At 58.9% G+C, this 15,453-nt stretch overlaps 3 protein-coding genes across 4 annotated transcripts; 2 read left to right on the top strand and 1 right to left on the bottom strand.

Moving 5' to 3' along the window:
* Positions 1 to 2,999: 2,999 nt before the first annotated feature.
* NDUFA11 (NADH:ubiquinone oxidoreductase subunit A11) lies at positions 3,000 to 8,052 on the bottom strand. The gene is made up of 4 exons (XM_068981310.1): positions 7,905 to 8,052; positions 4,623 to 4,715; positions 4,393 to 4,515; positions 3,000 to 3,161 (listed from the first exon to the last, which is right to left on the bottom strand). The coding sequence occupies exons 1-4, from the start codon at positions 7,999 to 8,001 to the stop codon at positions 3,049 to 3,051; spliced, it is 426 nt and encodes a 141-aa protein (XP_068837411.1). The 5' UTR covers positions 8,002 to 8,052; the 3' UTR covers positions 3,000 to 3,048.
* A 1,352-nt stretch (positions 8,053 to 9,404) lies between these two features.
* Positions 9,405 to 11,079, top strand: VMAC (vimentin type intermediate filament associated coiled-coil protein). Its single transcript, XM_068979357.1, has 2 exons — positions 9,405 to 9,595; positions 10,770 to 11,079. The coding sequence occupies exons 1-2, from the start codon at positions 9,405 to 9,407 to the stop codon at positions 11,077 to 11,079; spliced, it is 501 nt and encodes a 166-aa protein (XP_068835458.1).
* A 3,308-nt stretch (positions 11,080 to 14,387) lies between these two features.
* CAPS (calcyphosine) lies at positions 14,388 to 15,350 on the top strand. Of its 2 annotated transcripts, none has more exons than XM_068981355.1 (4): positions 14,388 to 14,470; positions 14,545 to 14,722; positions 14,830 to 14,955; positions 15,107 to 15,350. In XM_068981355.1, exons 1-4 carry the CDS (start codon positions 14,388 to 14,390, stop codon positions 15,206 to 15,208), a joined length of 489 nt encoding a protein of 162 aa, XP_068837456.1. In that variant the 3' UTR covers positions 15,209 to 15,350. The 2 variants fall into 2 exon arrangements, with proteins under 2 accessions (XP_068837456.1, XP_068837455.1); XM_068981354.1 differs by having other exon boundaries at positions 14,830 to 15,036.
* The last annotated feature ends 103 nt before the right edge of the window (positions 15,351 to 15,453 follow it).

Below are 15,453 nucleotides of genomic sequence, written 5' to 3'. Positions count from 1 at the left end.
CCTTATGTGTCCCCCTAGCTCATGTCCAACGCAACTTTTTACAAGAGTTTTGGGGTTATAATTTTGCTTTTAAGATCTCTTGGCCGGGAGCACACATCCCTCCTCCCCCTGGGTTGCTTTTGTTGTCACCATGGCGACCACACGGGAAGTCTTTCAGAGGCACTCTATAATGCTCTTTGCCAATGACAGCTAATAATAATAAAAGAACTAACACTGGGGACTTCCCTGGTGGTCCGGTGGTTAGGATTCCATGCTTCCAATACAGGGGGTGCAGGTTTGATCCCTGGTTGGGGAACTAAGATCCTCCCATGCTGCTCAGTGTGGCCCCCCCGAAAAAGAGAACTAAGTGCCCACTGTGAGCTGGGCCCTGTGACATCACCTCTAGGGGCCTCAGTTTCCTCATCTGTAAACAAGATTATAGTGAAGAGCTCACTCTGGAGCGGGGAGGGGCATGGGTTTCGAGGACTCAACAAACTGACAAAATGAGCTGACAGTAACAATGCCATCCACAACTGTGTCCTGCCGGTGGTGGGAAGTGCTGAAGATTTTCCTCCTTTTGTTTTGGATTGCTCACATTTTCTTGGCCTGCAAACAGCTCAGAGACTTGGCCTGGGCTGGAGGGCTGGGTCAGTCCTTGCAGCCTTGTCCCCAGGGGTCTTCAGTCCTTGGATCTTCCTTGGTCCTCTGCCTGGGACACCCTTCCCCTCGGCGCACATCTGGAAAGCCCCTCATCTCCAGGTCCTCCCTTTGCCTCCTCCAGGAAGCCCTCCTAGTCCCCTCCAATGAGGCCCCTGCTCCTCCTCTGAGTTCCCCCTCTGCTCCAGTCCAGACCACTGGGGGCTGGGGATGGCTTGGTCTAGGTGATTCCAGAAAGGCCCTCCAGTGCCCCACACGGGGGTGCTGCTGGGGCAGTGTGTGGGGATCCAGGTAGAACAGTGGGAGCACAGGGTGCTCTGGTTGGGGGCCATCCCCACGGGGTACCTCCCAGCCTGGTAAATGTTTATGGGAGAAGGGGCCTGTGCCTGGGGCTCCCTGGGGTCCAGTGAGCAGCTGCTCCCTCCTGCCCCATCCTGGGGGCCCTGGAAGGCCTGCTCCAACCCTCATCCCTGCCCGCACAGGGGAAACCGAGGCTAGGAGGCAGGCTGGGGCTGGCTGGCTCTGAATGAATTTTTCCTCCCTTCTGTGGGCCCTTGGACCTGGCACTCGGTTTGGGCTTCAGGAGAGCCAGACTGAGGAAGGCTGTGTGGGGGTGAGGTGGGGCGCCTAGGAGGATCTAGTTCTGGAAGCTACTGTGGTGTGGGGGCCAGGAAGTGACCAGCTGTGGGGCCTTGAGCCGGGGCTTTTGGCAGCCCCGACACCATCACAGACACTACTGATTCTGAGAATCTGTCTACCCTGCTCCCCGATGCTATAAGCAGGACAGATGGGAAGGTGTGGGAGGACGGGCAGGGAGGCAGGGCTGCAGGGCCAGGGACCTGGGGGCACCAGACTGAGCAGGGCAGGCCCTGCCCCCTGCCGGCCACCACAAGGACAGGACAGGCTGGTGCTGGAGTCAGGGACCTGACCCCTACTCAGCGGGCATGGAAGGGGCGTTCCCGTGGGTGGAGCCACTTCCCCTCTTCAGGGAAGAGCTGAAGGAGGCTTGCACTCCTGTCCACTTGCCAGGTGGGGAAACTGAGGACAGAGCAGGAAAGAACCAAGTGCTGGGTCTCGAATGCAGGTCTGGGAGCCCTGAGGCCGGCTGGTCCCACGGCAGGGGTGAGGGGGTATCTCCATTCTCTCTGAGACCCCCAAGTCTGGATCTGGGTACCTAGGCCTGGATGTGACTCCAAGTTGGCGCCTGGTTCCAGGCTGCATGTGGACACTGGTGCCCACTCTTGGGTGGTGTGCTGGGAAGGGGCCATGTCCAAGCAGAGGGGCTCAGCGAGGCAGGTGGGGAGGCCGAGGGGGCAGGGCTGGGAGGGACCTGAGTGGCTGTAAGGGGTGCGGGGGCTGGGGTGTCAGCAAACAGTGGCAGCAAGGGCGGCCCAGCTGACAGCCACGGGGCTCCGTGCTCTGCTTCACACTCGGGTGAATTATTACCTGGGCTGGACACAGCATAAATGCAAGGCTCCAAGTTCGGCTTTCAACCGTATCAGGCTCCGGGAGAGAAGGAAAGGGAAGGAGAGTTGGGGCAGACACTGGGGAGGGCCACTCCTGCCATCCCTGGACCCCTCGGGGTGCTCCTGCAGCGCCCAGACCCCCACCAGGACGCGATCCCGCCCCGCAGGGTGGGCCCTGGAGAGCACTAATTTATGGCCCACTGAGGCGTGCTGGGACACGCAGGGCCTTCCTCTCTGGCTGCCAGGAAGAACTGAGCTGGTTGTGCAGAAAGCCCAGGACTGCGCCAGCATTCTGGGGCCGCCTGCATCACTGGGCCTGACAGGCGGCTGTGTGTGCAAGGCCCTGAGTCCTCACACTGCCGACGAGGGCCCCTGCCCTGCAGGCTCCCGGTGGCCTGTCACCCACCTGTCCCACCTGATGGGGACGGGGCTTGGGGGCCAGGCCGTCTGGGGCTCTCCGCTCCAGTGCCCAAGAATTTGGAAATGGGCCGTGCGTGGGGCCTGGGCGTGTTTTCCACATGCTGTTGGCTTTGGGGGAAGGCCCAGAGAGGGGCTGGCCTCTGAGCTGCAGGGGGGCCACAGGAAGGGCTGTGGGCTGCGGGGCCCAGTCCCCCCCAACCTCCCCAATGTCAGTCCCCAAGGCCATTCATAGAGAACTGGCTGAGGCCCGGCGACCTCTGCCTGACACCTGCTCCCACACTGGGGCCCAGCTGGCGCCATGCCTACCCCTTCGGGCACAGACCCAGACGCCTTATCTCCTGCCGGTTCCTCACTCCCTCCCACGTCCGCCCTGAGCCGCCCTGGCCTGTCCCCCAGCCTCTGTCACCTGGACAGGGCTTCACCCTGGAGAACGACAGAGGAGGAGAGACGCACACAAATATACACAGGATTTATTATTTTACACGAGTTTCAAACCGCCCGAGGTCCTGGGAGGCGGCAACAGGGCTCACACCTTGGGTTCTGCAAACACCTTCCAGCCCTCCAGCTGGCCCATCTTGACCAGTGCAGCCGTCAAGCCCATGTACGCACAGGCAGCAGCTCCGATCCCATAGCTGTGGGCTGCAGGGGTGGAAAGACTGGCATCAGACAGCATGCGGGGAGTGAGGCTCGCCTACGCCCACCCTGAGCACCGCCCGAGGACGGTCCTCCCTCCAAGCTCAGGTGGCCAGGGCTGGACCACATGCTCCTTAGGGACGGAGCCCCGGGGCCTCTGCCTTTGAAGGTGGGTGGCGGGAGTCCAGGCTTCCAGGCGTGGGGGCGTGGGGGACTGAAGGCCGCTGGCAGGTCTCAGTCCTGGCTGAGTCTGCCCTGTGGTCTGTGGAGTGGAGAACACAAGATGCCTGTGGCCTGAGAGGTGCCCTGGGAAGGGGGTTCTGCCTGCTGAGCGCCAGACTCACATACCCGGCTGCAGGCTCAGGGGTGCAGGTCAAAGCCGGACCTCAGCCAAGGTCTCCCAGCAAAGGCCAGGAGGGCGTGGCACCCTCCCTCTCTTCCCGGCTGGAACCTTCCACAGACACTCCAGCCAACGGGCTGGGGTGTTTATCTGCGTGTGGCCTCCATTTCTCCCCTGGCCGACCGCCCCCACCCGCCAGGCTATGGGAGGCGGGAAGAGCGGTGTCTGCTTCCTATTCCAGGCGGCTCTGCTGTACCAGGCTGGCCTGGGGCCCGGCCTCCCACAGAGGAGACATCCTCTTCTTCATGTGGGTGACCTCAGGCCATCTCATCTCCTTGGGGCCTCAGTGGCCCCGTCTGGAAGGTGGGGATGGTGACAGCCGCTTCCCTGTGGGGCCCTGGGTGCCAGCAGCTCCAAGCCAGCCCCGACTGCTCCCCCGACGGGCAGTGACCCTGTGCTCTCTGACAAGACGCGGCAGAGGGAGAGACACACAAGCAAGGCAGGCGGGGGCCCAGATGTACATAGCGGGCTGGGGCAGTGACTTCTGGGGGGAAGGGTGTTCTGGCAGAGGGCACAGCCATGGCAAGGCCTCGAGGTGCTGGAGGAACAGCGAGGAGGCCGTGGAGCTGCAGCAGAGAGAGCAAGGCAGCGAGGGCAGGATAGGGGCAGAGCAAGTCCATGCAGGCCACGCCGAGCCATGGGGGCAGGAGGGTGTAGCGAGGTGGACGTGCAGTAGGCGCCTGAGCAGAGCTAAACCAGCTGGTGGCTGAGACTCAGAGGCACGGGGCCTCTTGCGGGCGCTGCCCCCTCCCCTGCCAGATGTACGTTCTGCACACCCACCCCTGATGGGCAGAGGGAGGAGGGTTGGCAGAGGTCAGGGGCGCGGGGCTCACTCACTGCGCGCTCCCAGGGTCAAGCCTCCGGCACAGCCTCCGATGAGGTAGTTGAGAGGGTCATCGGGCTTCTCGCGGACCTGGGCGCTAATGCAGGAGGTGAGGCCAAATATGGCTCCGATGGCGGCTGTGGGGGCAGGTGGGGCAGGAAGGGCCCCAGTCTGAGTCAGGGGTCCAGACCAGTGCTGGAAGGGCCCCTGAGGAGAAGCCCAGACGTCATGCGGGCTTGCTCACCTGCGGTGAATGTGTACCGTCCCGTCCTCGCCACTCCCTCCAAGAAGGAGGTCGGGGTTTTGAGAGCAACGCTGTAGGCAGAGACAACGAGGCCTGCAGACAGAGAGGGACAGAAAGGCGGCCAGGCAAGTCAGCCCTGGGCCCTGGAGGGGGCAGGCCCCTCCCCAGTCCACAGCGCCGGCTCCTTGCATTTCCATGGCAACCACCAAGGTGGCTTGGGCCAGGGTGGGCCAGGAAGCGGCTGTTACAGGGCTCACCTGGGGTCCCACAGTCGATGAGCTGGGATCTAACCTGGCTCTCCTGCTCCAAGGCCTGGGCTCACACCCCTCCTCATCCAGCCCACCCCACAGGGCACCAGCCCAGAACACGGCCCCCACTGAGGATGAGCCAGGGCCTTCGTGGCCAGACCAGCACCCCAGCCCTACTCCCCACTTCCAGCAAAGCTCTGTCCCTGCTGCAGGGCCCAGGGCTCCTGACGCCTCTTCTCGCCACTCTCAGACCTGACCCTCACCCCGGCTGGCTCAGCCTCACCACTCTGGTAAGCTCTTCCATCTCCACCGTTACCCCAGATGACCTGCCCCTGATGTTGGTTTTTACGTGTGAGGGGCCCTGGTGGGCAGCCAGGCCCAAGGTCCTACCCTGGGGCATGCTGAGCCAATGCTGACCCGCTCCATGTGTCAGCCTCCTCAGCCAGACCCTCTTTGGTGGATGCACAGACCTGGCTGGCTCCCTGTCACCAGAACAGCACAGTACAAGGCTCCCCATCCTCCAGCTGACCCTGCACCACTCCTCTCCAGACAGACTCACAGTGAGGCCCAGCTGCCAGCACAGACCTCCCGGGGCCAAACCGTCCCAGACAAGACAGGGCACCCACTGCCCTCTCCCTCCTCAGGGCCTGATGGGCTGAGTCCCCTCTTGTTGCTTTGTCGGGGGGTTGGGGGGCGGCCCTCAGACAGGCAGAGAGACTCCCTTGATGCCACCCACCTGGCAGAGCAGCCTGGAAGACCAGCCTGGAAGACCAGAGGATCTGAAGGCCAACCACCTTCACCGATGCCCCAGGGACGTGGGCCCCGCCCAGTCTCCAAGTCCCCAGCTTCTGCAGACCCAGCAGCTGGCGTGCTGCGCTCCCCCACCATGACCTTCCCAGCTGAGCAGCAGCCCTCCAGCCCTGCTGAGGTTCAGCTCACAAGAGCTGTGGGGGATCTGTCACAGCGGACAGGGCCAGTAACCTTGGGAGCAACTCCGAGGAGGGCCAAGATGGCCAACTCACTTCCCAGATGGGGAAGCTGAGGCCCAGGGATGAGGGGAGAGGAGCCGCATATACAGAGGGCACCCGTATGCCACGTGCCCACTTGGGGGCTGCCCAGGTCCAGTCCTTCCGCATCCCATGCTGAACCCTAGTGTCCCCGCACTCCTCAGAGGCTGAAGGCTGGGAAGGAGGGAGTGGGCCGGAGTCTGGGGCTCCCCCTGCCTGCACTGCCCCAGCAAGCCCCTTTCCTCAGTTATTCTCTCATACGAGGGCCCAACCTGCACCCCAGCTTGTAAAGAGTCGGTCAGAGCAGCTCCCTACCCTGTCTGGGACCTGGGGATGCATGATCTCTAGATGATTCTCCGAAGAGGAACCAAAGACAAGGTTCAGTGATAGTCCCCAAACCACAGTGAGTCCTGGGGGAGAACCTTATTGATCCTACCTCCACATGCCTGCTTTCCTTATAGCTCAGGTAGTAAAGAATCTGCCTGCAATGCAGGAGATCTGGGTTCAGTCCTTGGGTCAGGAAGATCCCCTGGAGGAGGAAATGGCAATCCACTCCAGTATTCTTGCCTGGAGAATCCCATGGACAGAGGAGCCTGGTGGGCTATGGTCCATGGGGTCACAAAGAGTCAGACACGACTAAATGACTAACACATACATACCACATGCCTGCGACCCTGACCGAGGGACACCCAGTTGCCAGGCCATGCCGGGCATAGAACGCACCCCAGCATCTTATAAGCCCTCAGAAGTCCTTTAACTGGGAAGGGATGACCTGGAAGCCACTGGATTATCCCAGAGTCAACGACTGTCCGTGCCCCGCCCCCAACAATCATTTAGTAGATGACATGCCAGCCAGCTCCCCCAGCCCACTTAACTCCTCAGATGCTACAGCCACCACCACCCACCCCCTCAGCACTCGAGGGTCTCCACTGACTTGGCCCCTTCCACAGGTTCCTGTCACCCCCTCAAAAGACCCCTCCTCAGCCCCTCTGCCAGCTCCTGGCTCCCCATCAGTCTTCTGAAGTGACTTCCAGACACTTCACATGAATGAATGAATGCACAGTCATTCACTCATTCTCACATTCATTCACTCACTGTTACTGTGTACCTTCATTCATTCTTTCATAAAGTCATTCATTCATTCCTAGTTACTACCTTGCCTTCCTTCCCTCGCTCATTCCATCATTCAGTTACTGTGTGCTCTGTGCTGGGTTAGAGCCTGGCCCCCTGCCCTCAAAGGGGCTCACCATCCCACAGAACTCAAGTGTGAATTCTCGCTGTAGAGTGCTGAGGGGAGGCAGGGATGGAAGAAGGGAGGAGGTGTGGGAGGACAGAGGGGCATGCGTAGTTAGGTCCTGAGTGTTGAGTGGAGTTGGCTGGTGAGGCAATTCGGGTGGCAAAATGAGTGTCACAAGCACACAGCAACGCCCTTGAAGACCCACAAGCCCCCTTGCAGCTCCTGGAAATCAGTGACAGGCCCCCAAATCCGAGTCTCTCCATGACCACAAGACATAATGCCTCTGTCAAAAGTTTCCACCTGAAACCTCTCAAACACCCTCCAACAAGCTCCTCCAGACTCCATTCAAGCAGACGCCACAAACACCCAGCACCCAGGAATTTTGACTACCCCAGTGATCAGCTTGTCACAGATACCACAACCTCCCAGGGCCCAGGAACCCTGCTAGCTCCCCCGCCTCTCCCCGCAACGTCTACCTCACACCAGAGGTCCCCATGGCAGGCTCAGACACTCCAACGAAGACCACGTACCCACTCCGCGAGATTCTCAGCCGTCATGGGACCCTCTCGGACCCTATGATCTCTCTGCGCCCTCTGCGTTAGTCCGACAACCCCACAAAGTCTATCTAGTACGAGAGCCCCCGGCGTCCCAAGGCCACCCCACATACCCCGACGACGACTACTGCCACCCCTCGAGGTCCGCAGCCCCTCCAGGACGCCCTCGGGCAGTCCCCGAGGGGATCTGACGGCCTCCCTGCGCCCTATACCCTGGGGACCCGGCCGGTGCTCACCAGCGGCACCACCGATACTGGTGGCGGCATAGGTCTTGCGGTGGCACTCGGTGCCTTCGGGGATGTCCCAGTACTGGTGAAGAAGCGTCTTAGCCATGACAGCACAGCCCTAGTCCTGCACTTTACCACCCAGCGGCTCCTGCGGCCAAGGACGGACGCCGCTGACTCTCGCGAGACTTCCTGGGCGGCGCGCGCAGCCTCTCGCGGGGGCGGGACAGCAACAAGTGAGCAACTTTATTGAGGGCCTCCTACGTGAACACGGGTTGCGCTCAAGTCCTGGAGTTGGGATGGGAGTAAAGGAAGAGCACGTGCACCACTGGCCGATTTCTGAAGGGGGAAACTGACCAGGATCAGTGAAGGCAGTTGTCGTTATTTTAGGTCAGAAGATCCTGGGTCAAGAATAGTGTGACCCCGAGAGGTAGGACCTAACTAGGGGCGGTACTATCAAAGGTACTAAGCCTATCCACATGCAGAGAGGAGACCGCGGAACCAGACTGTACTGGAGCGAGACGTCATTATGGGGCGGGAACACGTAGGGATGTGGCCACTCCCAGTGCCAGTATCTGTGGGGAGGGTGGTCACGCCCGATGGCCAGTTTTAAACCTAGTTAACGGCGTGCTACTATTGGGGGGCGTGGTCAGGCACAGAATTACTGTTCAGTAGCTAACTTGTGTCCGACTTTTTGCCACCCCATGGACTGTAGCAAGCCAGGCTACCCTGTCCTCCACTATCTCCCGGAGTTTGTTCAGATTCATGTCCTCTGTCGCCCCCTTCTTCTCCTGCCCTCTATCTTTCCCAGCATCAGGGTCTTTTCCAATGAGTCGGTTCTTCGCATCAGGTAGCCAAATATTGGAGCTTCAGCTTCGGCGTCAGTCCTTCCAATGACTCAGGCTCAGGGGCTTAACGAGAAAGTGTCCACTCCCAGTGCTTGGATTCTTATCAGGACGGGGTCTGTGCCTGGTTTGTAGTCCAACCCCTGGGCGGGATGAAGAATGACCATCCACTGGGTGTGGGTCCAGAATCCCAAACATAACCTGAAGGGGACTGGACCAATCAAGAGCTGTACAATTGCCTAAGGGGCGTGAACGGCCAATGAGAGAAGCGTAACGGGTTCCAGGGGCGTGGTCAGACTTGTGGGGCCCGACCAACTTGACGCGTTAGATTCTGAGGAGGGCGGGGCCTGCCTCGAGAGAATGACCAATCCTGTTGCCAGAGCCTGAGCTGGCCACCGGAGGACAAGGCCAACCTGGTTTGTTAAGACCTTGGCCAATCTTGGAGTTAGTCGGGGCTCAGGGGAGGAGTTTCCAGTTGCCGGAACCAGTGAGGGCGTTCGGGTTTGAGTACTAGACCCAGCCCTGGAGGGCGGAGCCTAGCGGTGAACCCGGCCAATCACGCCGAAGTCTTGAACGGACCCTCGGAGGTGTGGCCCTCAGGGGGCGTGTCCAGGGCCGGTTCCGGGCCGCCCGTGGGCGTGGCCAGGCCTGGTACTCTGCAGGGGCCATGTCAGCGCCGCCGCCCCTGCAAATCCGCGAGGCTAACGCACACCTGGCTGCCGTTCACCGGCGCGCGGCGGAACTGGAGGCGCGGCTGGAGGCAGCCGAGTGCACGGTGCGCGCCCAGGCCGAGCGCCTGGCGCGCCACGACCAGCAACTGAGTGCTGCTTTAGACGAGCTGGGACGCGCCAAAGACCGGTGAATCTTGGGACCCGGCAGGTGGACTTCTCGGAGGAGTTGGGCAGAGGCAGATCCGAGATAGGAAGGGAATACTGGTAGGGGAGACGTGGGCATTCACGTGGAGCTGGACTACTGGTGGGACTGGAAAAACAAACACAAAAATACTTGAATCGTCACTAGATAAAAGTTGAGAGATGTCACTTGGGTGTGGCTATCTAACTTAACAGGGTCCATTTTACCACTAGGCAAAACTGGCTGGTCCTGAGTGGTACAGGGACCACCAGCAGCCTGATGTAGGTATTGGAGCCATGGCAGGTTCTTGGGAGGATTGGGATTATATCGGCAGTTTTGAAGAGTCTTTCTAGCTGAGGATTCAGAGGGATGAGACAAGCGCCCAGGGAAGTAAGTGTTTCTGAGAACCCGGTGGGAAAAAATTCAGAGCTGGTTGGACTTGTTACTCTATCTTTACTGAGCAACCTACCATGCGCCAGGCCCTGTGCTGGTCATTAGGGCACATCAGTAAGACCTGTACAGCCCTGCCCTCAAGCACACTGTTGGGCAGTTACAACACAGGGTGACTGGGATGTGTGTGTATGATGGCTGGGGAGGGAAGTGGCAACCCACTCCAGTATTCAACCTGCTCACAGTATTCTTGTGTATGATGGAGGGCAACACGGCTCTAGGAGGGCCCGGAGGGAAGGCTTCTTGGAGGAGGGGGCATCTAAGCTGAACAGCAAATAGGAAGAGATGGAGGGGACAAGGGAACTGATAGGGGGTGAATGAGGGAGTGTGTTAGTCTGCTGAGGTTGCCATTATAGAATACCACAGACTGGTGTCTTAATATCAAATGAGTCCTCACAGTTCTGGAGGCTGGGAAGTTCAAAATCAAGGCAATGATTCAGTTCTGGTGAGTGTCCTCTTCCGGGCTTGCCAACAGTCATCTTCTCACTTTGTCCTCACAAAGCACACACACACACACACACACACACAGAGCAAGCTCTGGTATCTCTTCTTAAAAGGAAACCCTTCATTACATCATGTAAACTTTCCTTACCTCTCAAGGCCCCCTTCTCCAAATACTATCACTGCGTAGGGATTCAATCTATGAATCTGGGCATGGAGGTTGGGAGCAGGGGGAAGAGAACCTCTGGTGGCCGGGTACCATAATGGTTCCGTCTTGCCTTCCTGCCAGTGAGATTGCCGCCCTCCAGGAGCAGCTGCTGACCTCCGAGGCTGCTGTTCAGAGTCTGCAGGCTGCCGTGCGCCAGAGGGACAAGCTCATCGGGCAGTTGCAGCCCCGGGCTGAGCTGCTGCAGGATCTCTGCCGCCGCCGGCCGCCCCTGGCTGGGCTGCTGGCCACCCTGGCGGAGGCCGAGCGCCTGGGGCCCCTGCCGGCCAGTGACTCACTCCCTGGTAGGCCCAGCTCACCCCTTGCCAACAGTACTGGGGAGGACGAGGACAGCGACCAGCTCGAGCCTGCAGTGTTTGGGACCACTGTGTGAGTCCCAGAGAGCAGGTTCCGGAATGGAGAAAGAGGACTCCAGTGGGGACTTCTACTGCCTGGGTATCCTCAGGGTTAACATATTCCAGAGAGGACCCCTTGGAAGAGCCATAATCCTCAGCGTCAGAACCTGTTAAAAAGGCATAGGTTTCATATGGGTGGCCTGCAGGCCAAATGCAGATGAAATCAGCCAGGTTTTCTTTCTTTTTTTCTTTTAAAAAGCAAAACTTTGAATCAATCACCCTTGTTGGAGTACTGGTTGTGCTAACACACGAATCTGGATTTCTGGCTTCGGGCTGGGCTGTACCTGCCTGGATCTGAGTCCAGGACACCCTCTTTAGCAAGGGCAAGTTTCCATTCACCACCTTATCTCTCAAGGCCAGATGTCTGGCCCTTGAAACATCTGAGTTAGAGACCTCTCTTTTTCTGGTGGAGGTGGATGGCATCAAGTGCCATGTGATTTGAGTCTCTCCCTCTTTTCTCCCTCTTTTCCTGCTCCGGTTTTTGTTCCTCCAGAAGTACTCTTCATCCTAAAGCCTTATTCTTCATCTCAGTCCAGAATTGTGAACCTCAAGCCTCAGGCCATTTTGCGTTGGTTATACTTAGATATTTTTTCCCCTAATTCTAGCCTCCTCTCAACCCAGGAAGGAGTGTGCAGGTGGGATGTGCCGAGATGCTGGCAACCAGGCTTCACAGCCCAGGCAAACTCAGGCATCCCGTAACCTTCTCTTCATAGCATCCTGCCTTGGGGTCTTTACACTGGCTGTTTCCTCTGCCTAGAATGCTCTTCCCCCAGATGCCACATGCCTGGCTCCTGCTCACTCAGGTCTTTGCTCAAACGTCACCTCTTCTGAGAGGGCTTCCATGACTGTCTTATCAGAAGTCATTGTTCCCCATTCCACCCCCGCTCATTGCCCCATTTTACTTCCTTTATGTAACTTTTTACCATTGGAGGGAAGCTCCATGAGGGCAGGTTTTTGTTTTCTGTCTCCCGTGCCTGGCACACCCTGGGACCCAGCACATCTGATGAGGCCCCCAGCAGCTTTCCTTTCGTAGCACCAGCTGGCTCCTTTTTCTAATCCTCTGAGAATCTATTTTTTCACTCCTTATTTGTATGCTGCCGTTGTTGGCCAGAGACATTTGAGGCACTTTGCTTTTTTTATCAGAACAGGAAGCAATGTCCCTTTCTCTGCCCAGCCCAAGTGCCTGGCCTGGGACTATGGCAGCCGTTTCCTGCCTCCTGACTCAGGGAATCCCCACCCCAGGAACCACTGCGGGGCACAGCCCCTTTCAGCCCAGAAAGCTCAGCATCTGTCCTCCGCCCTGCAGAGGGTGCCACCTGGCATCACACAGTGACCCCCTCAGTGTGTAACAATGGCCCAGTTTTCTCCTCTGGACGAATAAGGGGGGTGCTGTTTGTACAAGGGGAAGGCAGGCTAGGGCCTGTCTACGCTCAAGAATAAACCAAATGACTTCATGGCACCACTGGTCCCTCCTCCTTTCTTCCTACTTCCTCCCCTTCCTGCTGGAGAGGTGGCTGTTGTGCTGCTCCTGGGTCCAGGGTGGGGCCCCACTGGGTGGGAGCTTGTGCCAAGCACTCCACATATACAGCTCTGTCTCTTAAGCCACCTATGCACACAGGCATTGCCCCATTTTATAGCTATGCAAAGTGAGGCTCAGAGAAGTAAAGTGAAAGGGCCTCTGGGTTTGGAGGGCCCTTGCCACTTCCAATTTTTTTTAAGTAAAGTTAATTAAAATAAAACACAACCATGTATTTGGCTGTGTCAGCTTAGTTGTGGCACATGGGTTCTTTGTGGTGACACAGAAGCTTAGTTGCCCCATAGCATGTGGGATCTTAGTTCCCCAACTAGGGACTGAACCTGTGTCCCCTGCACTGGAAGGCAGACTCTTAACCACTGGACCAACCAGGGAAGTCCCCCCAATTTTTTATTGTTGAGATTCTGATTCTCTCAGAGATGCAGAGATGCCCAAACAGAGCTACAATAATTGTGATTACGTTTTACATTTCTTTATAGAAAACCCCCTGACGTTTATAATCCTCACAAAAGCACACGATGGAGCTGTTTCTTTGTGCCTACACAGAGAATGTTGGACTGCATGCAGCAAGTCACGAGAACTTCTGCAGCAGAATGTCACCGCAGTTTCTCCTAACAGTTGATGGTGTTGCATCCGCTGTGGCATGAATCACAGTGACAGGTTGCTTGTGATCCACAGCTTGGCTTCAATTGGGAGCAGCAACTTCGGACAATACCATTGTGCTGGGTGCAACTCCCAAGCTTTGAAAAGCCTCTGATGATCTCTGGGTCTCTGTGGGTGGGCAGGGGTTCCCCAAACAGGGGCCTGTATTTTAAGTCCTGTAAAATCCATTATCATCTTCGATCTTAGCCTGCTGATATGAGGCTCAGTCGGCCAGATGTCCAGTCTGATGGCAGGCCTTCTCTGCCGGTGGTCTTGGTTCCTCTTGGATTATGGAAGTCAGGGGGCCAGGGGTCCTTCTCTGGCCAGATAAACGGCTTGTCATGAGCAAGCCCACCAAGCGATGTCTGAGAACCGGAAACCAACCCCCAAAAGACCCATGTTGACAAAAGTACCACAACTGGCCATAATTAACTACTGAGAATTGCTTCGTCCAACTCAACATTAATGTTTACACGACTGGCTGCGTCTCAGCTCAGCCAGCGCTCGTCTGAGCAGCTCCTGTTGGATGTGGGCCTAGGCCATCTCGAGTCTTTAAACTTGAATTCCTCAGCAGCTTCAGCTGCAGCCCTGTGGAAAGGGGCTGGGGGCTGGTGAAGCCCAGAGAGGGGAGGGGTCGCACAGGAATTGGGCCTGGCCTCCCCTCATCTGGGACACTGGTCCCTGGCAGGGCTGGGACTGCAGCACCCCTCCCGCACTCCCCCCACCCTCCTCCTAGCCTGGGTCTGGCTCTCTCCCAGAGCTGGGAGAGAGCAGGCGGACGGTGGTCGGGCAGTGCTGACAGCAACAGCACCGGCCTGCCCTCCTTGGCCTTCTCCACGCCCCGCAGGGCTGTGCTTGTGGCCACAGGGCCCTGGCATAGGGAGAGTTACAGTGGGGCCCCTCCTGGTCTCCAGGGCCCTGTCCCCTAGCAACAGCCCTGCCTGGCAGGACGCACTGCCAGCGCTGGGCACAACGGGCAGGAGGCAGGCAGAGCGGCCACCCGGACTCCAGGACAGATCAAGGCGGCCAGTCCGTAGCCTGGTGGCTGAGCAGGAGCCCCTCCTCCCAGATCTCTAGCCCGTCCAGCCACCCAGAGAGCCCGGATCCAGCATGGATGCTGTGGAGACCACCATGGAGAAGCTCCGAGCCCAGTGCCTGTCCCGAGGGGCCTTGGGCATCCAGGGTGTGGCCAGGTGAGCTTTCCTCTCACATCTTCCCTACCCCCAGTCTCACGGATCTTTTCGAACCCCATACCCCTGCCCCCCAGATTTTTTCGCCGCCTGGACCGGGATGGGAGCCGCTCCCTGGATGTGGGGGAGCTCCAGCGGGGCTTGGCTGAGCTGGGGCTGGTGCTGGACGCAGCTGAGATGGAGGGCGTGTGCAGGCGCTGGGACCGTGATGGCAGCGGGACATTGGACCTGGAGGAGTTCCTGCGAGCACTGCGGGTGAGCTGGGGGGTGCAGCAGTGTCCCTTCCTCCCATTGGGGTGCTGTGGAGGCCAAGGGGAGCCTCTGTGCTTCCTACCCCCCGGTCACCACCACACCCTCCCCAGCCCCCCATGTCCCAGGCCCGGGAGGCAGTAGTTGCAGCTGCGTTCGCCAAGCTGGACCGCAGTGGTGATGGCGTGGTGACTGTGGATGATCTCCGGGGGGTATACAGCGGCCGCACTCACCCAAAGGTGCGAAGCGGGGAGTGGACTGAAGAGCAGGTGCTCCGCCACTTCCTGGACAACTTCGACTCCTCCGAGAAGGACGGGCAGGTGGGTGCCTGCATACCCTGGTCCCTTGTCCACACCTCCGGAACCCCCCCAACCGCCTGTCTGCCCCCAGGTCACGCTGGCTGAATTCCAGGACTACTACAGTGGTGTGAGCGCCTCCATGGATACGGATGAGGAGTTTGTGGCCATGATGACCAGCGCCTGGCGGCTGTGAGCCACGCACCCTCATGCAGCTGGCACGCTGGAGCCAGGACCCCTCTCATCTGGGCTTGGAGCTGAGCAGCCCTGGGGTGGGGGTGGGGAGGAGTGTGGCAGGTCCGAGGCCACAGAACCGGCTGGACCAGGTCTCCGGGTGTACTGCTTGGCCACCAGTTCCCCTAATGGGTCACTGGCTCAGGACCCCAGGAAGAAAGGCCCCTTGCCCACATCGTGCTAACCCCAAACCTCCTCCCATCCCTG

This window comes from Capricornis sumatraensis, chromosome 9 (genome assembly GCF_032405125.1).
Source record: "Capricornis sumatraensis isolate serow.1 chromosome 9, serow.2, whole genome shotgun sequence".
Lineage (NCBI taxonomy): Eukaryota > Metazoa > Chordata > Mammalia > Artiodactyla > Bovidae > Capricornis > Capricornis sumatraensis.
This window is presented reverse-complemented; position numbering and strand designations above follow the sequence as displayed.